Source organism: Chenopodium album, chromosome 8, assembly GCF_948465745.1.
Source record: "Chenopodium album chromosome 8, dcCheAlbu1.1, whole genome shotgun sequence".
NCBI classification, from domain to species: domain Eukaryota; kingdom Viridiplantae; phylum Streptophyta; class Magnoliopsida; order Caryophyllales; family Amaranthaceae; genus Chenopodium; species Chenopodium album.
The window spans coordinates 8,347,286-8,370,517 of NC_137841.1; the positions used below are offsets into that span (position 1 = coordinate 8,347,286).

The window sequence follows — 23,232 nt, forward strand, 5'->3', positions numbered from 1 at the left end:
AAAAAAAAGTTATAAAGAATTACAAAAATGCCATTACTAAAGGGGTATTTTAGATGGTTAGATCAAAATCATTGAACGGTTGAGATGGGTTCTTATATAAGATTGGATTCTTATATAGAGGAGGGTTCTTATATGAGCCTTCCTATATATATATATATATATATATATATATATATATATATATATATATATATATATATATATATATATATATATATATATATATATATATATATATATATATATTAGCTAATAAACAATAATAAAACTTAAGTATTAATAAAATGATACGTTACCAAGAAGGCTAGAAAATTTTATGGAGTATTACACTGTTACTCCAACCTTTTATGGAGTATCATTTATGATATATTCTATGTATATTTCTTCCATACATACATAAAAAGGCCCATCAAATGATAGACAATTTCTCTTTCTTTTTTTTTTTTTTTTTTTTTTTTTTTTTTGACTAGGCAAATTTTTTTACTATTATCATATATAATTTGATTTGTATATGTTGATCCTCCTTTGCATAAATTTAAATGTTATTAAATACAAAAAATTGGCAAAAAATAATCTTTTAATTTTAAATGTTATATAAGATATTGTAACAAATCTATTCAAAAAAAAAAAAAAATATCTAATATATAATTTAAGAGTCGTTTTTACAACTTCTCACCACAACACTCTAATTCTTGAATGGAGCAATTCTATGCATTCTATTTATTTTTTAATTTTTTTAATAACTTCCTCTCCAACTTTAACCATATCACTAATCACTTCCACTTTTTTTTTTTTTTTTTTTTTTTTTTTTTTTTTTTTTTTTTTAAAAAAAAAAAAAAAACTATACCATTATGACTTCCAAATAATTCATTTTCTTTTACATATACATATGAAATACGTATATTCCGTGCGTTAGCACGAGTATACAGTTCCTTTATCAACAATTCACTATAGCACTCAAAATCCCCAACATTTCACTTTTTTTTTTTAAAACACTACGTGCTAACATTTCACTTTGTTTTACGTGTATTATTTTTTGGTGCGTAGTATAATGTATGTCATGCATTAGTACGAGTATACACTTCCTTTATCAGCAATTCACTATAGTACTCTAAATCCCCAAGCCTTCAACTATATGCATTTTTTAGGGATTACCCTCCAAACAATTTTCACTTCTCTAATCATCAAAAATAAAAATAAAAAAAAATGTACAACACGTTTTTGCGCAACTGGTCTCACCGAATAACTACTTGCAACTGAACAAAGTATGTAACTCATAGAGCAAGACACTAACCCATATGACACTAACTGAGTAACCCCTATAACACTGAACTAGTAACCTCTATAACTTTGACAAAGTAAACCCCATAATAGCTTGCTACATTGCGTGACCACCGACATAAAAGAGTAAGACCATGTTTTTTTAGCATCTATGCAAAGCAAAGAATATCATATTTTAGCAGAGCAATGTCAGCAGGGTAAAACAAGTGTCAACAGATTATTAATACTCAGTAGAGTAGAGCTAAGTATTATAGAGTCTCAATAAAGAATATTTCGATGTTATGATAAACAAATTTGAATTAAGTATTATATATAGAGTCCCAAAAAAAAAATATTTGAACGTTATTATATTTAATTTAGGCAGTCCCAATTAAGTATTATACAGTCCCAATAAAGAATATTTGGAAGTATTATAATCAAATTAGGTAGTCCCAATACAGTATTATAGAATCCCAATAAAGAATATTTCGAGGTTATTATAATCAAATTAGGCCGTCCCAATTAATTTGAATGTTATTATATTTAATTTAGGCGGTCCCAATTAAGTATTATATAGTCCCAAAGAATATTTGGAAGTATTAGAATCAAATTAGGCAATTCCAATCGAGGCTATTATAATCAAATTAGGCTGTCCCAATTAAGAATTATAGAGTCCCAAAAAAGAATATTTGGAGGTATTATAATCAAATTAGGTAGTCCTAATTAATTATTATAGAATCCCAATGAAGAATATTTCAGGGTTATTATAATCAAATTAGGCAATCCCAATTAAGTATTATAGAGTCCCAATAAAGAATTTTTGGAGGTATATATATATATCTAATATATAATTTAAGAGACGTTTTTCACAAGAAGCCTCCAAATCCTCAATCCTAAGCTCTCATTCACTCCCTCTCAAACTTAAAATCCCTCCAATAATTTTATCTAATTTTAAAATTTAAATTTCAAAAAAAAAAAAAAAAAAAAATCTGGCTAATAAAAATGTTGTGTAACTGTTTAGCAGTTATGATTGCTAAAATAATTATCATAGGCCGAAAACACATGAATTTACAATTTCATGCCTCATACTCCTATCCTTTCTCATTCTTCCCCATACTCTCAATAATAATGGGTAACTGCACAACAGCACAAGTGCATGCAATGACAATTTTAATTCTCAAGAATCTTAAACGGTGGGTCGTGGGTGTTTTAGATTAGGATGAGAGCAATGAACTGTGGCAATGTGGGTGTTTTATTTGGTAATTGCATGTAACCAAAATCATAAAACTAATATAAAGTAATATAGTCATATGTGATTCTTTAAATGATACAGTTGATAATTTTGAAAATAGCTTGTTAAGTGGGTAATACTACTAATCTCTTTATAAATGGTTGGTTTTACTCTAGCATTTGAATTTTGATTGAAATGGTTGGTTTTTAAACTTGCAGGTTTATATTCATGGGAAGATGTATTTGCAGTTTGTATTGTTCATATAGTTGAAGTTAATTCTTTGGTTAAACACTTGAACATTAGTTGGTTTTTGAAGGAAAAGGCAGACGAAAATGATCAAGAGATCACTTGCAGTCTTGCACTCACCTAGCTATTTGGCTATTTGTATTTATTGGATTTACATTTTGTATTCTTCTGGATACTGTACAACAAGGTAATCTTTAATTCATTTCATTTATAGCTTTGATTTGTTTCATTATCACCGTATTATACAACGTTATATACTGCTTCGTGTGTCCATAGAAATTACAATCCTAACAGGAAAGGAATATGCTAACTATGAGATGGTCGAACCCACTTTTTGTATGTATGAAGTATATTTTTTTCATTGATACTGTCTGGTTTATTTTAGTTGTTTAACCATGTATAATTTATTTTTGGTACGGTTAAGTCTTTTCTATATAAGCTTTAAGAGTTTTTATTCATTTTTTTTAATTGTATAATAATTAGATGGGTAATGCTATATGCAGCTCTTAGGGCTGCATATAAGTATTTAATATACTTCCCTTTTTATATTAAGTTGGAAATTTATCAACAATTCACGAGTAAATTGGTGTAATTAATGTTAATTTTATGTTTATTCTTTCCACTTTTAACTTCTTATATGCAACCCTAAGGGTTGCATATATCTTTTCCCTAATTAGATATCTAAAAGTAATTGTTTAGTTATTATGTAAGTCTAAAGAAACTAATTTAAAATCAGTGATTGATAGTATATCGTTTATCATTATTGTATAGTTTTTGGTTCCACTAATATTGTGATAGTTGAGTGTTTATTCATGTATAAATTATTTTGATACTATGTAATGGCCATTGTACGGTATATAATCTTGCTTTGAGTGTTCATCCACTTCTTTCATGTAATTCTATAACTAATTATCTGAAAGTAAATTTATCAAGGTTATTTGAAGGGAATCAATGGTTAGCATATCAAAGGTTGATTATTACATATTTAAGAAAAGATTTTAAAGTTAATAATTGATGTATTACCTATAAGTAAATTTAATACTCCGTAAAACATAATGATATATGTAGCCCGACCTTAATAGACTTTCTAAAATGCAATAATGTTTGGGTTTTTTTTTTTTTTTTTTTTTTTTTTTTTTTTTTTTTTTAAAAGGGAAATTGTTTAATATTTGTTGTCGGGTGTTAAATATGTAAATATTTTCCTTGACTAATTTCACTAACCCAAGTCAGATTATATACAATGTACAAGCCTAATCCATAGACGTAACTAGAGGCATATATTTAGGAACTAAATATATCCTTTAACTAGAGAATATAATATACAAAATATTTACATATTTATTGCGTTTGATTTGTTTATTCCCTCATCATCATGCTTATTAAATTTGTTTTTGAAATTTGGCTTTATGAAGATGATATTTGTTGGTTAATTAAATTAGCGATTTAACAACTCGAGTCGGGTCAATCCGGATTAAGGTCGTAATTTATGTGGGTCGGATCCAGGTTGGGTCATGCTTGAGTCGGATCACGTCAAGTCATACATCTTATCAGTTTTGGGTCAGGTATAGGTCAAGTCAATAATAGGTTGGGTTACATTCGGGTCGGGTGAATAATATAGGTCGGGCTTAATTCGGGTTTTCACGGGTTAAAATGAGTTAGGGTCATTCTAGGGTATGAGTCGGGTTCGGTTGAAGTCAATAATTTGCAGGTTGTTCTTAGGTTGATCTGTTCGAGTTGGGTTCGATTGAAGTAAAAATTTTGCGGATTATAATTAAGTCGGGTCATTTCCAAGTCGAGTCATTCTCGGGTTTAAATCGAATTATGTTAAAGTCAATAATTTGCATATTATAATCAGGTCGATCGAGCCATACTTGGGTTCGAGTTGAGTTCGATTCAAGTAAAAAATTTGCAGAATCTAATCAGGTCGGGTCATTTCTAAGTCGGGTCGTGTCTCAAATATTGGGTTAATCTTGGTTTTGGGTCAATTTCAGGTCAAGTCATATCGAGTTCGGGTACATTTTTCAGGTCAATTTGTTAACAATTCATGTAATGCCGTTTACGTTTAACCATTATCAATTTCTTCATTTATTGTAAGAGAAATAATTTGAGATAAGTTTACATACATTCGAGCTAATTAGTTCAAATAAGTTTTGATAAGATATACGTAATAAGTTCATAAAAAAAAAATAACAGAATCAACGTAACTATATAAATATACCTTGATCAATATTAATAACATGGTCTACATTGAATTTAAGGCGATTTGAAATTAGATCAGGTCAAAAACATGTTAGGTTTAGTTCGAAATGGGTTAAGAACAATACGGGTTGAATTTGGTTCTATCGGGTCAATAACAAGTCGTGTTGATTTAGGATCGGGTTAGTAACAGATCGGGTTGGGATAGTAATAGGCCGTGTAAAATTCGAGTCGGGTTAATAACAAGTCGGTTTAAATTCGGGTCGATTTTGTAACAAGTCGGATTAAATTCGAGGTGGGTTAGTAATGGGTTGGGTTACATTCGGGTTTGACGGGTTAAACGGGTTTGGGTCAATTTCGATTCAGGTCGGTTTTGGTTCAGGTCAATATTTCATGGGTTATAATCAGGTCGTGTCATCTCCAAGTCAGTTGATGTTCGGTTCGGGTCTCAAATTCTCGGATTTACTAGGGTCTAGAGTTGGTTTCGGGTCGGGTCATATCAGGTTCGGGTCACCATTTTTTTGGGTTCAAACGGATCGCTTCATGACTGGATTCGGGTCAATTTTTCGGGTCGAGTCAACTTTGATAGGTCTAGATATATCGAGAATTTTATTAACATGTATATTTATGGAATTTTGTTCTCTTCTTAGATTATCCATGGCAATCACTCTTTAGCACTCCTTCCGTCCCTAAATTACATTCTTTTTTTCCTCTATTATGTGAGGAATAAATACTAGAAATAGGAATGTAATTTAGGGAGGGAGGGAGTAACTAATAACTTGGTAATCACTTCTACAAAAATATTAGAGTACTACTAACCAATATTTTTTTATTTTTTTTGTTGCTATTTTATGCTTTATTAAAGACTATCTGCATCTACTATTTTAAATTTTTAAGTATATACTCTGTATTTTTTAATCCTATCTTTAATTATAACACGTGCACATTCTAGTCTATAATATAATTGTAGAGTCGTTTTAACGAGAGCCCTCCAAAACCCCAATGCTCAACTCTCATGCATTTAAGTGTTTTTATTTTATTTTTTATTTTTTTTAATTTTTTTTATTTAAGAAAAAAAGGAAAAAAATAACTAGCAAACCCACTACTTTATTTTTACTTTTTTTATTAAAAAAAAAATAATAACTACCCATTCACTACTATTTCTTTTTTGTTTTTGTTTTTGTTTTTTTTTTTATGGAACTACTACTAACATTTCACTTTATGTGTGTGGAATAATATAATTGTAGAGTCGTTTTAACAAGAGCCCTTCAAAACCCCAATGCTCAACTCTCATGCATTTAAGTTTTTATTTTTTTATTTTTTTTATTTTTTATTAAAAAGAAAAAATAACTACCAAACCCACTACTTTATTTTTATTTTTATTTTTTCTATTAAAAAAAAAATAATAACCCATTCACTACTATTTCTTTTTCTTTTTTTTTTTATTTTTATTTTATGGAACTACTACTAACATTTCACTTTTTTTTTTTATTTTATTTATTTTTTATTTTTTTTTTTACTTAGTATAACATATGACATGCATTAGCACGAGTATACGGTTCCTTTATCAACAATTCACTATATCACTCAAAATCCCCAACAACATTTCACTTTTTTTTTAACACTACGTACTAATATTGCAATTTGTTTTACGAGTACTTTTTTTTGGTATATAGTATAATATATGTCATGCATTAGCACGATTATACAGTTCCTTTATTCAACATTTCACTATAGTATTCTAAATCCCCAACCCTTCAATTTATGCATTTTTTTAGGGACTACCCTCCAAACATTTTCCACTTCTTTAATCATCAAAAACAAAAAAAAAATGTACAACACGTTTTTGTGCAACTAGCCTCACCAAATAACTACTTGCAACAGAACAAAGTATGTAACTCCTAGAGCAAGACATTAACCCATATGACACTAAGTGAGTAACACCTATAACACTGAACAGGTAAACTCTATAACTTTGAAAAAGTAAACCCCATAATAGCATTGCGTGGTCACCGACATAAAAGAGTAAGACCCTGTTTTTTGAGCTTCTAAGCAAAGCATAGAATATCATATTAATTGAATTGAATTGAATTATAATTTATGAAATAAAAGTATGTTTAAATAATTGATTTTAATAATGAAATTTGAGTATTGATTTTATAACCTAATTTGAATAATTAAAAACTATTATTCATGTTTAAAAGGTTTGATTTTGAAAGCATGTGGAGTTTAATAAAAAGGAGTTTGAGTTATTATTTAAAAGTTGAATATATTGGATTTAAAGAGGATTTATTGAATTATTATTACGGAAATTTCATGAAATGCCCCTGAGTAATTTTTTTATTCACCAAATACCCATGAAAATTTTCAAATTCACCAAATACCCATCAGTTACCGTACATTAGCATTAAATGCCCTTTTACCTAACTGACATTAACTCCCCGTTAGTAGTTTTTTGTATTTCACCATATAACCATACTATAAGAATGTTTTTCACCATATACCCAAACTTAAAGAACCTTTTTTCACCATTTAGCCCGAAAATTTTGCTGGAAATTTTTGAAAAAAAACTAGTCGTTGGCCTTTAAAACAAAAAAAAAAAAACAGCTAGTTCCTTTGGCTTATATATTGAATCCTCTCATACTTGATATTTCATATCCAATTCAAGCATGATTTCACAAACCTCTTCTTCATCTTATGAATCTTCATATATTAGAGTTCCTAATAAAACATGTTCTTGTGGAAAGAAATATGCAATTCGAAGTTCGGAAACAACAAAAAATCCCCAAAGGTTATACTACAAGTGTGATGCATGTGACAACTGAAGCAAACTGAAGCAAGAGATGAAGGTGCTCAAGAAAAAGATGCAGCAGCAGCAAAGATTAGTTAATGTAGCAATCAAAATAGGGGTTGTAATGTTTGCAATCATTGTATTTGTCACATTTAGGTGACTTAATAAAATGTTTACAGCAATGTGCAAAATAAAAAGTGCTTTAATTACATATGATTATGTTTTTGTCCAAAAAAAAAACCACATTCTACCACCTACTGACATCAAATATAGGAACTTGGTTTCAATTTTTTTACAAAAAAATATGGCACTGGTGGACTGACAAAACGTTATGGAAGATGTGAACTAAGCATCTTGAGTGCTTCTTGTTTTCCTCTGCTTTGATGGAGGTTGGTGAGAGGTGCTTCCACCATCAGTTTGTGCCTTCCTTTTTCCCCCCTTTCCTTTTCCTTGTCCAGAAGCACCACTTCCAGCTGTGTTCTTGTTCTTGCAAGTTAAAGCATTGTGCCCCAACTCCTTACAGATCCCACATTTGTTGTTCTTGTGCCTTTTTCCTTTCCTTGCTTCATGTGGGGCCCTTTTTCTCTGTTTGCTGGTCTGCCAGCACTTCTCTTGACTGGTGGGGGCAGGATTGCAGGAACATCAAAATTTGGCCACTGTGTGGGGTCAGCCATAGGGTGGATGTGCTGGGCATAAGTAGCTTTGTAAGCAGCCCCTTTGAAGTATGGTGAAACAAATGTGGTGGGTTCCAATCTTTGGTGTATATCACCCTTAAGCCATGCTTATAGGGAATGCCAGAACCTTGCCATTTGCCACACCCACAAGTCATCAAATCCAGTTTGACAGGGAATTTCACATGCCTATCTCTGACCTCAAACTCCCTCCCCCCATAAGTAGTAACATGACAAAATCTAGAGTCATCACTTCTACTTTGGAGTATGTTTTGTGCATGCTCTATCAGTTGATGAGGTTCCATGTCTATAGCCTTGTCAAATCTTGCTCCCACTCTCTTCATCACCTAATTTCTTACAGCTTCATCATACAACACATAATTAGTGTCATATAACAACAATAATGCATAACAACAAACAAGGCTATATTAGATGTACCTTCAAGTAGTATCATCACAGGCATGTCTCTGAAATCCTTTGTCTTGGAATTGAAAGATTCAACAAAGTTTATTGTGTTGTGATCACAACAGACTTTGGTGTCAAACATATTCCTTGACCATTGCTCTGGTACTTCCCTTAAGTACACCTCAGCTGCAGCAACATGCTCCTTGATTTTTGTCATTGCTTTCTCAAACACATACTCATTGTATGCATCTGCAGCTATCCAAATAAGCTTGTGAAAAGATGAACCACTCCATCCTGCTATTTTTCAGTTGGAGTATAGATGTTGGCAACAAATCCTCCTTGTTTCCTTTGGGTACACATCATGTATTGCATCATCAACTCCCTAATTAAGCAACAAAGACAAAGATACACAAATTTAAGAACTCAGAGCAACTGTATGATGAAAATGTATGATCAAAATGAACAGAAACAAATATTATGTAAGCTTACCCTTATTCTGTTAGAAATAAAGGTCCAGTCATCTTTATGATAACCTTCAGTTGCAAACAGGCATATCATATTTCTGAAGAAATATGTCCAGCTCTCAGTGCTTTTAGTGTCAACTATCCCATATGTAATCACAAATATTTCATTGTTGGCATCAATACTAACTGCAGTCAACATAATCCCTTTGTAGTAACCACTCAAATGTGCTCCATTTATCCCAATTATGGGCCTACACCCACCAAGAAATCCTTTGACAGATGCAGCAAAGGAAAAAAAAGCAAGCTTTGAACTGAGGTGCTTGGTTGCCAGTGTTTGCTTTCCATGTTATGAGTGCATAAGAGCTTAGGTTTGTGGCCTTAATCATCTCAGCATATCTAGGCAGTAAGGCATAGCTCTTAGCAAACCCACCATGAATTTGAACCCTAGCAACTGCCTTGACCTTGTAGAACAACCTTTTCTTCACATTCAACCTAAATCTTTCCATGCAAATCTTTTGTAGTGACTCTACAGGGATCTCAGGATTTGCCTCTAGATATTGCAATAGATGCCTACATAACCAAGCTGTTGAAACCATGGGATTATCTTCCAATCTGCCACATCTACTGTGCTCCCCAGTTAGAGTTTTAATGGCTCAACTAACATTGTCAACCAAAACAGTAGCATGTATCCTCCAGTTGCAAGTCTCAACCATACACCTTGCTGTGTATCTCCAGCTGTCAGCTCTGTCCACAGTCACTGCAAACCCTTCTTGAATGCAGAAATCTCTAAATACTTCCAGAAATTGAGCCTTGTTCTCAAAAATCAACCATGGCTCTAAAACTATAGAACCAAACTCTACTCCTGCCCAAATTTTCCCATTTTTATACAACTTATTTGTAGACACCCATTTGTGTCTCCCCAAAACCAAAACCGATGATGAGTACCTTTCACGTCGAATTATAATAAAATGAAGTGAAAGTGTGGAAGGTCTAGTGTTGCAGATAGTTTTAATTTCTTTTCTCTTCTCTCTGTTTTTGAAAATCTATTTTAAGAAAACAGCCAATCCAGTTTGGTTGGTCCATGATATGGGTCCATTTATAGTGTAGTTGGATGGGGCTTGAAAAGATCTTTCCAACGATACATTATAAGCCCAATTCCGATGAATATTGAGGAAGTTATGGCCAAATTACTAAGCTAGGCCCGGTTTGAACATTATATGCGGCCCAATGATCTAGGGGGGCCCAATTAGGAATGGTTTTAGTCTTCTAGATTCTTCTAGAAGGTTCTTTTCATTCCTAATTCAATTAGCATTGATAAATTGACTTTTGTTGACTTTTTAGAGTTTTAATTAGAATAAAAGAGTGTTTTTGAGGAAAATACTGTATTATCCTCCTGTACGGTTAATTTATATTTGATTTTAGAAAACGCGTCAAAATTCTAATTAGCGCCTAACGCCAGCATTAGTGCCTGGCGCTAGCATTAGCGCCTGACGCTAATGTCAGCGTCTGGCGCTAACTCTGTTTTTTCACGTCAGAACTCTGGTTTGATTTTCTATCTTTTTGGCTGATTTTCTCTATAAATAGTCTCCTAAAAACTCCGTTTTGGAATCAACTAGGATCTACAATCGTCAATTCTTTCTCTCTTTGAGCTAAAGCTTCTCTCTCTCTCTCTCTTTTGTAAACCTACTCCCTTTTTTACAAACAAAATTCCGCACTCACAAGACTTAAATACACCTAGCATTATTCGAAGTTGCCTTCCCTCTAGACGTGAAAGGTTTTAATTTCTGAGGGTTTAATCCCAAATCTCTATTTCAATTATTTAATTGAGTTGTTTGTTTTATTGTTTTCCTTGAAGTTACTAACGTGTGTATTTTGTTATTAGAAAGAGGTACAAGGCATCCAAGTAAGTAGTTTAGTGGTTTTTATTGATATTGTGATGTAGAAATCATGTCTAGGTTGTTATTATGATTCCTAGTGTTATGTTAGGGCGTTTTGATCTTCCTAGTATCATGTCTAGCGTAACTTTAATATCAAGTATGATTAAAAGTATGATGCCTTTTATTTTCTTCCTAATATTTATGATCGTTAGTATCATGTTAGGGCTAAATATTTGATTTTAATTGTTTAGTGACATGCTAGGGGTTGTTATTAATCTTGTTAGTATCATGCCTAGGATCTTGCTATTATTATTATGCTTTAACATGATTATTTTAATTATAATTATTATTATTATTATGATTATTTTTGTTATTATTATTATGTTGCTTGATATATATTTTTGTTATTGCTTGATCGCACCTTTTATGCATGTTTAAAGGTTAGCGACACTATTGAAAACTGTTTTAAATTTAAGGATTTAATTCAGAAAATGATTGATGATAAGAAGCTAGTCCAAGTTCCACAAGAAGAAGATGCAAATATTAATGGAGTTTGGGACAGCGACGAAGAAGACGTTTATTTGAAAGACATGGTAGGACCTCCACCTTCGGTGTCATATGCCATGGATGACTTTTAGGTTGAAGAAGATTCATCAATAGACGTCCTCACAAGATCCGGGAGAATGCAACCTCCTGTTTCGACACAACCCATGCCAACCACACAACAAGTTCCCATACCTATCATAGAAGATAATGACATTGTCAAACAGTTCAAGAAAACCAAGGTCGAAATGAACGTATGGAAGCTTCTGGCAACATCTCGAGAACATAGATTGGCCGTAATGAATGCCTTGGACAAAATAGGGATATATTCTGACACCACTCCTGAGGGGTTGGCTAATTTCCTCACAAATGATCTCCCTAGTCCCATCAACTTGATCACCTTTTCCCACAAGGATTTGCCCCCAGAAGGTGACAAGCATTATAAGGCATTAAACCTCACAGTGGTTTGCAATAGAATGAACGTCCCTATGACTCTTGTAGACAATGGATCAGCCATTAATGTCTGTCCACTTAGACCTGCGAGAATGTTAGGCATAAGGGATAAAGACTTAACCCCGTCAACGCAAGGAATAAGAGCCTATGACAACACTCGTCGTCAAGCTCTTGGTAAGATTACTATGAATGTAACGGCGGGAGCGATAGAACACGCTACTACTTTCCAAGTAGTATATATTAAAGCTTCATTCAATCTATTGTTGGGACGCCCTTGGCTTCATGACCTAAAGGTCGTCCCCTCATCTCTCCACCAACAAGTAAAAGCTATAGTTGGAGGAATTCCCATTACGATCGATGCTTCGCCTATGAAAATTAAGGCTATAGAGAATCCAATAATTAATGTGGAGCATGATGAAGACGATGAAGACTTGTGGGGCTTTAATGAAGAGGTCTCCTTAATCGAGGAGGATGAAAGGACCCCTCTCTGCCACGACCCCCACTCCAATATGATCGTGAACGCCATTCTGAAGAAGCAAGGACATTTTCCTGGGATGACCCTAGGAAAGAAGAAAGGAATAGCAAAACCGTTGGAATCACCTGGCCTCCCTAAATTAGACATTTTCGGACTTGGCTTCGAAACGACTCGGAAAGATCTCAAGCGAGCCCAGGAAAAGTCAAAGGCACATAGGGACGCTCGCATCCAAAAGAAAGCAATCCCAATGGATCAGTATCCTCTTACACTTAATGGACAATTTATAAGAGAAGGAGAGGACTATCCATGTTACGAATTTCCCGAACCATTTGTCGTAAATGGCATAAGGCAATCGGGATTCGAAATTTTCTTAGATTGCTACTTCATAGACGAAATCCCAACTCTTGTCAATAAGGAGAAAGTACCCCCATGCTTTGACTTTAATGTCATGGGATTACTATTTGGGCGAGAAAAGGATGAGCCAACATACAAAGGGGATAACTCCTCGCTCATTCAGACAGTCCTACAAAACGAAAGCTTCGATCCCTCGAAGCTAATCACTCCAGCGGAAGGATCACTACAAGAGTGCCGCAAAACCGTCAAGGTGACTACTCCAAGTGGAAGGAAGATCTCCATCACAACGGGGCAAGGACCGATGTTCGAAGAGTCGTCTGAGTCAGAGTCTGAGTCTCTCCCTATAGAGTCATCTAAGTCCTTAGTCATAGCACCTCCTCCTTCTATCCCTTCCCCCAAAATAGTTAGTGATCAAGTCTCTGAGGACATATCCCTCTTTGATGTAATGATCTCAGAGTTTAATAATATGGCTTCTTCTCCTTACTCCTTCTGTTCTTCTTTAACCCAAGATGACGAGCATTGCTTAACTAACAATGAAAAAGACAAAGAACTTATTAAAGCAATGGAAACACTTGAAAAGAAAACACCGATAATTGAAGAAACTGAGACGGTTGATATCTCAAATGATTCGACCAATAAAAGAGAAGTTAAAATCGGACTAACACTTAATGAACAAGAAAGAACCGATTTAATTAACTTGCTTAAAGAATTCATCGATGTATTCGCTTGGTCATATGAAGATATGCCAGGCATTAATAGAGAAATAACTCAACACACCATACCACTAATTCCAGGAATGAAACCTGTAAAACAAAAGTTACGTCGAATGAAACCCGACGTAGCTCTTAAAATAAAAGAGGAAGTTAAAAAAGAAATAATTGCAGGTTTCATCAAGGTATCCAAGTACCCCGAATGGGTTGTCAACGTCGTCTCAGTTCCAAAAAAGGATGGAAGAGTAAGAATGTGTGTCGACTATCGAGATCTAAATAAGGCAAGTCCAAAGGACGACTTCCCTTTACCACACATCGATATTCTGGTGGATAACACAGCAAATCATGCACTTCTCTCGTTCATGGATGGATACGCGGGCTATAATCAGATTCTCATGGCAGAAGAAGACATGGAGAAAACAACATTTCATAACACCATGGGGTACTTACTGCTACACGGTAATGCCATTCGGGTTGAAAAACGCGGGTGCTACTTACCAACGAGCAGCGACTGCCTTGCTCCATGACATGATGCATCAAGAAGTTGAAGTATACGGGGACGATATGATTGTAAAGTCAAAAGATCGCCCAGGCCATCAAGTAGCCTTAAGAAAGTTCTTCAAAAGGCTAAGAAAATACAATATGAGGTTGAACCCATCTAAATGTGCTTTTGAAGTCACCTCAAGAAAGCTTTTAGGTTATGTCATAAGCTCTAGAGGAATAGAGATAGACCCAACCAAGATCAAGGCAATCATGTCAATGCCACCGCCCAAAACCGAGAAGCAAATTCGAGGATTTATTGGCCGGTTGCAATACATAAGCAGGTTCATATCAAAATTGACAACAATATGTGAACCAATCTTTAAAAAGCTTAAAATGAATGTACCAGTGATATGGGATGACGAGTGTCAAAAAGCCTTTGAAAAGATCAAAGCTTATCTCGTAAATCCTCTCGTTTTAGCGCCAGCACTTCCGGGAATACCTCTTAGGCTGTACTTAACAGTTACCAAAGAGACAATAGGAGCTATGCTAGCGCAAGAAGTAGAAGGCAAAGAAAATGTGATCTACTATCTAAGCAAGAAGATGCTCGAATATGAAGAAAGCTATACACCACTTGAGAAATTGTGCCTCGCATTGGTGTGGGCCACAACCAAGTTAAGACATTACATGCTCGTGCATACAGTCTTCATAGTTTCCCGATTAGATCCACTCAAGTATTTATTCGAAAAATCTACACTCAACGGGTGTATATCAAGATGGATAGTCAACTTAGCTCAGTTTGATGTAAGGTTCATGCCACAAAAAGCTATCAAAGGATCTGTGGTATCGGATTTCCTAGCAGACTTTCCAATAGAAGACTCGACGCCAATACACGACAATGAATTTCCAGACGAAGACTTGATGGTCACTGAAGATGATACTTGGACCTTGTACTTCGATGGAGCCTCAAACTACAAGGGATGTGGCGTTGGAGTATTACTAGTATCACCCAAAGAAGAACATGTTCCAATCTCCATAAAGCTTGATTTCGACGTTACCAACAACGCTTCTGAATACAAAGCATGCGTGGTAGGCCTTGAAACAACTTTGGCATTGGGAGTGAAAAAGTTACGGATATTCGGAGACTCTTCATTGATCATCAACCAAATCTCCAAGAGGTGGAAAGTAAGGAGTGAAAGTCTAGCCCCTTACCAAACCTATCTGGAAACCCTTACTAATCAATTAGAAAAGGTAGAATACACATATCTACCTAGAGAATAAAATCAATTTGCTGATGCTTTGGCAAGACTAGCCTCAATGGTTAGGATTCCTACAGAAATCGAGAAAATGCCTCTAACTATAGGAAAAAGGCACAAATTAGCCTATATTCAAGCTATAGAAGATGATGAAGTAATCCAGGATGAAGAAGAAGAAGAACCGTGGTGTACGGATATACTCAATTATGTCACCAAAGGAGAATACCATCCCCATGCTGACAAAAGAGCAAAACGAGCATTAAGACTCTTGGCTTCCCAATACGTACTCATAGACAACGAACTACACAAAAGGCTACCTAAGGTTCGAGCTCTCTTTTGTGTAGGAAAAAAGGATGCCCAAAGAGCAATGAGGATAGTCCACGAAGGAATTTGTGGAACTCACGTAAATGGCAAAATGTTAGTCCAAAAGATAATGCGAGAAGGATACTATTGGACTACAATGAATAGGGAATGCCATCAATACGTAAAAAGATGCCCTAAGTGCCAAATCTACACTAATTTACAACACGTTCCTCCATCTTTGCTCTACACCTGCACGTCGCTGACAGGGTAAAGTCGTATCCCCTAATCAAAAATAATTACCTAAATCTCTAACTAAAGTAGATAGGGAAGTAGGGTCGAACTCCACAGGGAAACAGGTCTTTTTAATTCTAATTAATTATTATAATCTAAATTATCTAAGTAACCAATAATTTTAGGTATGAATTCTATACTACGAAGAATAAGTTTAGGGAGAAAAGAAACAATAATAAGGGAGCCTAGGGTCACAGGTTCACCAATAATTAATATTCCGGGATAGAACGAAGTAATTAATAATTAACAATGCACAGATAACAAGATTAACAGGCTCTCGCAATTTATTAATCAACATAGATCTAACAGGCTCTCGCAATTTACTAGACCTAAGTTCCTATTAAAATTAGCCTTTAATATTAAATCAACATCTACTCGATTCATCAATTCAATATTGCTAAACATTCACAATCAAATTACATCTGCTCGATTCATAATCTAATTGCAAAGAATTAAAACAATTCAATAGGAAATTATCATGCAATATCAATAATCAATAATAACAAACTATCCCTTCATATTAATTATGGATCCCCATAAACCCTAGAATGAAACTACTCACTAATCATCATAACTAAGCCAATCAAGTAAATAATTAAAAGCATAATCAAGAAAGCAATTAAAATAGCTGAAATTAAAAGGGAAGAAATTGTACCAAAAATTAAATCTGGAATTAAAGGAAGTATTAAGAACAAAAGTTTAGAGAGAATTTAAGAGAGGGAAAAGTACTAAGTAGAGAGAGAAAGTCTAAGAAAGAAGGTCCGCTAAAAATTCCGTACATAATCGTATTTAAACATTTCCTAAAACAAGAATTAAAACTAAACTAATCAGCTACTAAGAAAAACACGCGCCCGATCGGGCGAAGGGCCGCCCGATCGGGCCCGCCTTTTCACTCTGCCCTTGCTTGGTATGCTGCGCCCGATCGAGCCTACGCTCACCCGATCGGGCACGCTTCTTCCTTGAGGATTTCTTCTGTGTGCACTCGCCCGATCGGGCGTATGCTTGCCCGATCGGGCCCGGCTTCTTCTCTGAGGCTTGGATTTCGATTGGGCTCGATTCCTCGGCCCAATCTGGATTTCCTCATCGGGTCTTGACTAATTGATCCAATAGCCCCGGTATCACATACCGAGCCCTTAATCACCGGCTCTTACCGATCCTGGGCTTCAAGAGTGGTCGTATCCTTCTAGCTTCCGTAGTCAATCCATAAAGCCCGGGAAAATGCTCCAAGAGTGCAATTTCTTGTAAAATACAACTAAAACTACGAAAACACTAGAACATACAAATTAGTAATAAAAGTGGCCCGAAAGAGCCAAAAACACTACTAATAACGACCAAGGGACGGGGGTAAAACACTATATAAAATGGACAAATCAGTCGCCATGGCCATTCTCTACATGGGTGTTGTAGGCGTCGCTCGAAGTGCGCCTACGTTAAAAAGCATGTGGTGAATATGCTTGGCACTCATAGGAAGTAGGAATTGACATAATACGATTAGGGACAAGGAAAGTAGGGAGCCGCCAACAAGTTTTTAAGGAACTTGTAAACCGTTCACGGATCATAAAAAGGCAACCACGATAAGGGACAACGATAGGCAACAACGATTGACCCGTGAAGGTTACACCCCATTCATAATCCATGAGATTACTAACTCCATATGGTTCGGAACCACGAAAGGAGGATTGGGGATGATGGTACGAAGTGAGTCATGGAGTCACATTCGCCCGTATTGGCCTCTACTCGATTCTTATATTGAAAAGCATTCCTGTGATCTCAAAGGCATACAAACAATAATTCAATTCGCTCCAAACTATTATTTAACTAAATTGGTTTAATATTAATGCACACATAATTCTAAAATATTGTGATCACTTCAATTAATAATAAGATTAAAAGGATCCTAAACCGGTTGTCCAAATTATCTTATTAGGCGTGATTTTCAATTACATATTCCCTTTAACATGCAATACGGTGATCAATAATAGAATAAATTAATATTAAAACCAAATTAATCACAATTCCAACAACATAAAATCGTTAGAAAAATAATAGAAATAAAAGGAGCATGATCCTTACTTCGATTCTGTTTGTTTGCAACTACAAAATAATAAACGAGTTAGTAACTTCAAGGAAATAAGAAAACGATGATTAAATTAAAATAAATAAAAATAAAGTTGATTTGGGGCCAAACCCTCAAACAGTTCTACCTTTCACGCCTTGGTTTAAGGATAGAACCTCGAGTAAAATATGGACTCCTTTGAGTACTTGAAGAAGGAATTTTGAAGTAGAGAAGGGTAGGCTAGTGTTTAGGCTACAGCATAGAAGAGAGAAAATAAAATTAGAGAATTACTCGGTGCCCCGTTCATCAGAAATGAGGGGGTATTTATAGGGAAAACGTGCTAAGGGAGCACACGGAACCCTAAAATGATAAAAACCCTAAAAAAGTTATCCCTTGACACGGTCAAACTGTACAGTGACACGGGAAGCCCCACCGTCAGACGGTACACATTCCCGTGACACGGTACACTTTTGGCGTGACGCGGGAAATTTTCAGAAAACGGGATAGAAAACGCGTCAAGGGTTTACGCGGAAAGTCCCGTGTCACGGCAAACCTCCCGTGTCACGGGAAATCCCACCGTCAGACGGGAAGGATTCCCGTAACACGGTGGCAGTCTGCCGTGGCGCGGGAATTTCCAGTCCATTTTCCGTCTAAATACATTTTTAACCCTAATTTCCTTCGGCTTTTTAAGTGCCGATTGATAATTTCGGGCCTTTTCTAACTTTTATTATTCGGGCTAAAATAAAAAAATAATTAAATAAAAATAAATAAAGGGTTTGGGCCAAAAATAAATAATAAAACAATAAAATAAAAAGGCTTGGGCTAAAAATTAATTAATAAGTTTGGGCTGAAATTAAAACTATGCTTTTACCAAACATCAAGACTAATCCATGGATTGTTCAAAAATATGAATTTAATAAAATACGATTTTTTAAGCACTCTCGGGATTAAATACTAAACCCGACCAATAGTGGCGGTGAAAGGTTGTTCATCATCGGGTTTGGTTTTGGGGAGACATTTTTAGGTGTCTACAGGTGTAGACACCCATTTGTGTCTCCCCAAAACTGAACCCAGTGATGAGTACCTTTCACGTCGAATCATAATCGAATGAAGTGAAAGTGTGGAAAGTCTAGTGTTGCGGAAAGTTTTAATTTCTTTTCTCTTCTCTCTGTTTTTGAAAACTTATTTTAAGAAAAAAGCCAATCCAGTTTGGTTGGTCCATGATAAGGGTCCAATAGTAGTTTAATTAGATGGGGCTTGACAAGAGCTTTCCAACGATATATTATAAGCCCAATTCCGATGAGTATTGAGGAAGTTATGGCCAATTTAATAAACTGAGCCCGGTTTGAGCCTTTTATGCGGCCCAATGATCTAGGAGAGGGCCTAATATGATTTATCATTCCTAATGCAATTAGGAATGGTTTTAGTCTTCTAGATTCTTCTAGAAGGTTCTTTTCATTCCTAATTCAATTAGCATTGATAAATTGACTTTTGTTGACTTTTCAGAGTTTTAATTAAAATCAAAGAGCATTTTTGAGGGAAATACGATTTTATCCTCCTGTACGGCAATTTTTATCTGATTTTAAGAAAACGCGTGATTTTCTGAATCAGCGCCAAACGCCAGCTGTAGCGCCTGGCGCTACGCGTGGCGCCTGGCGCCAACAGCCAGCGTTGGCGCTGGTTCAATTTTACGTGCGCCAGACTCTGTTTTGATATTTTATCTTTTTGGCTGATTTTCTCTATAAATAACGTATTAAAAACTCCGTTATCGATAACCATTCTTCATCTAAAAAAAACCAGTTTTAACCAGTATTCATCTAAAAATCGGTTTTTCATCTACAATCACCAATTCTCTCTATCTACCAACTCTCATCAAGATTCTCTTGATTACTCTCTCTTTCTTTTTCTAAACTAGCTTTTACATACATAATTCCGCATTCATTAGATTTAGAAACACCTAGCCATATTCGAAGTTGCCTTCGCCCTAGACGTGAAAGGTTTAATTTCTGAGGGTTTGGTCCCAAATCTCTCTTTCCATTATTTAATTTAATTGTTTTGATTTTATATTTTCCTTGAAGTTACTAACGTGTTTATTTTGTTATTAGAAAGAGATAGGAGGCAGCAAAGTAAGTACTTTAATGGTTTAATTGATGTTATGATATAGAGTTCATGCTTAGGTTGTTACTTTGATTCCTAGTATCATGTCTAGGGTAATTTTAATATCAAGTATGATTGTTATGATGCCTTTTATTTTCTTCCTAATATTTATGATTGCTAGTATCATGTTAGGATTAAATATTTGATTTTTATTGCTTAGTGACATGCTAGGGTTTGTTATTAATCTTGTTAGTATCTTGCCTAGGATCTTGCTATTATTATGCTTTAACATGATTATTTTAATTATAATTTATTATTATGATTTTAATGATTATTATTATTATGATTTATGATTATAATTGTTATAATTATTATTTTGATTATTATTATGTTTCTTGATACTTTATTGTTATTGCTTGATCACGCCTTTTATGCATGTTTAAAGGGAATTTGGTACTTGTATTCACGCTTAATAAGATAATTAATAATCTTGTTAGGGTTAATATGATTATAATTCAAGTGATCGCCAATAATAGTTTTATTTGTGCATTAATATTCAACCAACATAGATAAACAGGTTTAGGGTTAATCCTATTGATTGCATGTTAGTCAGAAAGCGCACATGAATACAATCAGAATAAAGTAGAGGCCTATTATTAGGGCAGGTTTAATCTCTTTTAGGTTGGATTTGTACCTTCATCCCCGAACCCTTATTTGGTTCAAGATCTTATGGAGTTGACGATCTCTTGGATCGTTAAGGGGTGTAACCTTCATCCTGTGAACGGTTTACAAGTTCCTAAAACTTGTTGGCGACTCTTTTGCTCTATCTTCTTCCCTTTTGGACGCCACCGTACTTTAGTGTAACAGTGGGGTTCAAGCTAGGGGATTAACGCTTGAAATTATTCCCCGCAATGGGGAATTGACATCATCGGCAAAATCACTCCCCCAGGAACAGGAGGTCACGAATATATCCTAGTGGCAATTGATTACTTCACAAAGTGGGTCGAAGCACAATCGTACGCTAAACTCACCGCAAAACATGTAGCTCTCTTTATCGAAAGAAATATTATTTGTCGATATGGAGTCCCACATGAAATGATAAGTGACAATGGAACTCACTTTCAAGCCGAATGTGAAGAATTGCTACAGAAATATGGTATTCAACATCATCATTCCTCTCCTTATAGACCTCAGGCAAATGGAGCAGTCGAAGCAGCTAATAAAAATCTAAAGCCTATCATCGATAAAATGACGGAGAATTACAAGGATTGGCCTGACAAACTTCACTTCGCATTGTGGGGTTATCGCACGTCAATTCGCACATCAACAGGAAATACGCCATTTTCCTTGGTTTATGGAATGGATGCCGTACAACCTGTCGAGCTAGAGATTCCATCTCTACGCATCGCATTGGAGAGCAAACTCGATGAAGTTGAATGGACTAGGGCAAGATATGAGGAGCTAATTCTACTTGATGAAAAATGACTAGAAGCTCTACATCACACTCAATGTTACCAAACTCGTATGGCTAGGCATTTTAATAAGAAGGTTAAGACAAGAAACATCAGAGTAGGAGACTTGGTGTTAAAAGCATTAAGGAAAAATGTTTTAGATCCAAGGAGAAAATTCAGACCTAATTGTTCTGGACCCTACATTGTCAAAACAATCCTGTCAGGAGATGCAGCAAAATTAACTGACATGGATGGCAATGAGTTCTCGAACATGACAAATCTTGACCAACTTAAAAAATACTACCCATAATCACTTGAGTAGGACACTCAAGAGAGCTACGTTTGGCCTGATTCCTTAAGAAATGATACGTAGGCAACCCTTTACGGGTGCAGCCACTTTATTTTTTTCAAATCTCGCATCCCAGACTTAATAAAATATTCAACAGAAGATCGACGAAACATCAACTTGTGACTCCCATCTAAATAATCTTCAAACTTTTTCTCTCTCAACTCTTCAACATCATCTAAAACATTATCATCCTCATCTTCAATGAAGTCTAGGTCACTCACATTCTCATCATCTTCATCAACATCAGAAAGTACATAATCATCATCCTCACTATCATCACTGTCTGAATCACTCACCTGCACATCTTTGCTTTCATTCTCCCTTCTCACTCTCTCAACTCCCTTACCTCTCCCTTGTACAGAGGACTTGCTCTTTGGCACTCTCCTGTTGGAAGGCCTAACTCTGTGCTTTTTCTTTGGTTGAGAAGATGAGATTGCATGTGTATTGGTTGGTGGAGTTGGAGGTGGTGGTGGTGTTGGTTCATGTCTTGGTGGAGATGGTGGTGTTTCCTGTCTTGGTGGAGATGGTGGTGGAGGTGGTGGAGAGGATGGTGGTGTTTCCTGTCTTGGTGGAGATGGTGGTGGAGGTGGTTGTGGTGGTGGTGGAGAGGGTGGTGGTGTTTCCTGTCTTGGTGGAGAGGGTTCTTCTGTTTGCTGATGTTCTGTTCTAGGGTCAACTGCTGGTTGTTTGGTGCTCTTTTTTGGTGTTGTTTTCTTTTTCCTGGGTGTCATTTTTTTGTCTTTTAGTTGGTTGTTTGGTAGTAGGTGATGCAGTGTGGGTGGGTCCTGTTGATTCAGGTTCAGGTTGTGAGGGTTGAGGTTGAGAGCTTCCTGGGAAACACTCATCAGCTTCTGCAGTATTAAACACTCTCACATACTCCACCCCCAAGTCCTCTACACTAACCACTGGCACCTCAACAGCAACAGTAAATTGATGCTGCTCCCACAACTCCCTCTCAGCTTGCACTCTTTCAGCCTCCCTCTGATTCTTTTCAATTTCCCTCTGCACTTTTTCAGCCTCTTCCTTTAATCTTCTCTGCCACCCCTTTTCAGCAGCCTGAATACAATCCATGGCTCTTTAGTTTCCTCAACCCATATCTCAATAGTATCCTTACCCTGGTTCCATTCCCATATTTTCAACATATCAACATCATCCTTAAGCTCAAACTTCCTATTTGTCCTAGGCTTATTGACAAACAAAGAAAAGAATTTTGGTAGAAACACATTCTGTTTCACTGAGCACTCAAACATGTCTTCATATAACCCCATTAGGT

At 35.4% G+C, this 23,232-nt stretch overlaps 1 protein-coding gene across 1 annotated transcript; it reads right to left on the reverse strand.

The window, feature by feature from the left end:
- Window positions 1-8,069: 8,069 nt before the first annotated feature.
- Window positions 8,070-9,860, reverse strand: LOC145642710 (uncharacterized). Its single transcript, XM_081693883.1, has 5 exons — window positions 9,593-9,860; window positions 9,290-9,534; window positions 9,131-9,182; window positions 8,815-9,049; window positions 8,070-8,340 (listed from the first exon to the last, which is right to left on the reverse strand). Exons 1-5 carry the CDS (start codon window positions 9,858-9,860, stop codon window positions 8,070-8,072), a joined length of 1,071 nt encoding a protein of 356 aa, XP_081550009.1.
- Window positions 9,861-23,232: the final 13,372 nt, after the last annotated feature.

Excerpts from the sequence above, each read along its gene's own strand:
- LOC145642710 (XM_081693883.1), bottom strand. The coding sequence starts at position 9,860 with ATGGTTTCAACAGCTTGGTTATGTAGGCATCTATTGCAATATCTAGAG. Across the intron at positions 9,050-9,130 it reads AAAGGAAACAAGGAGGATTT|ATGCATACAATGAGTATGTG; the intron begins GTTGCCAACATC and ends GGATAGCTGCAG. Across the intron at positions 8,341-8,814 it reads GGTACATCTAATATAGCCTT|TCAAGAGAAGTGCTGGCAGA; the intron begins GTTTGTTGTTAT and ends TGCCCCCACCAG.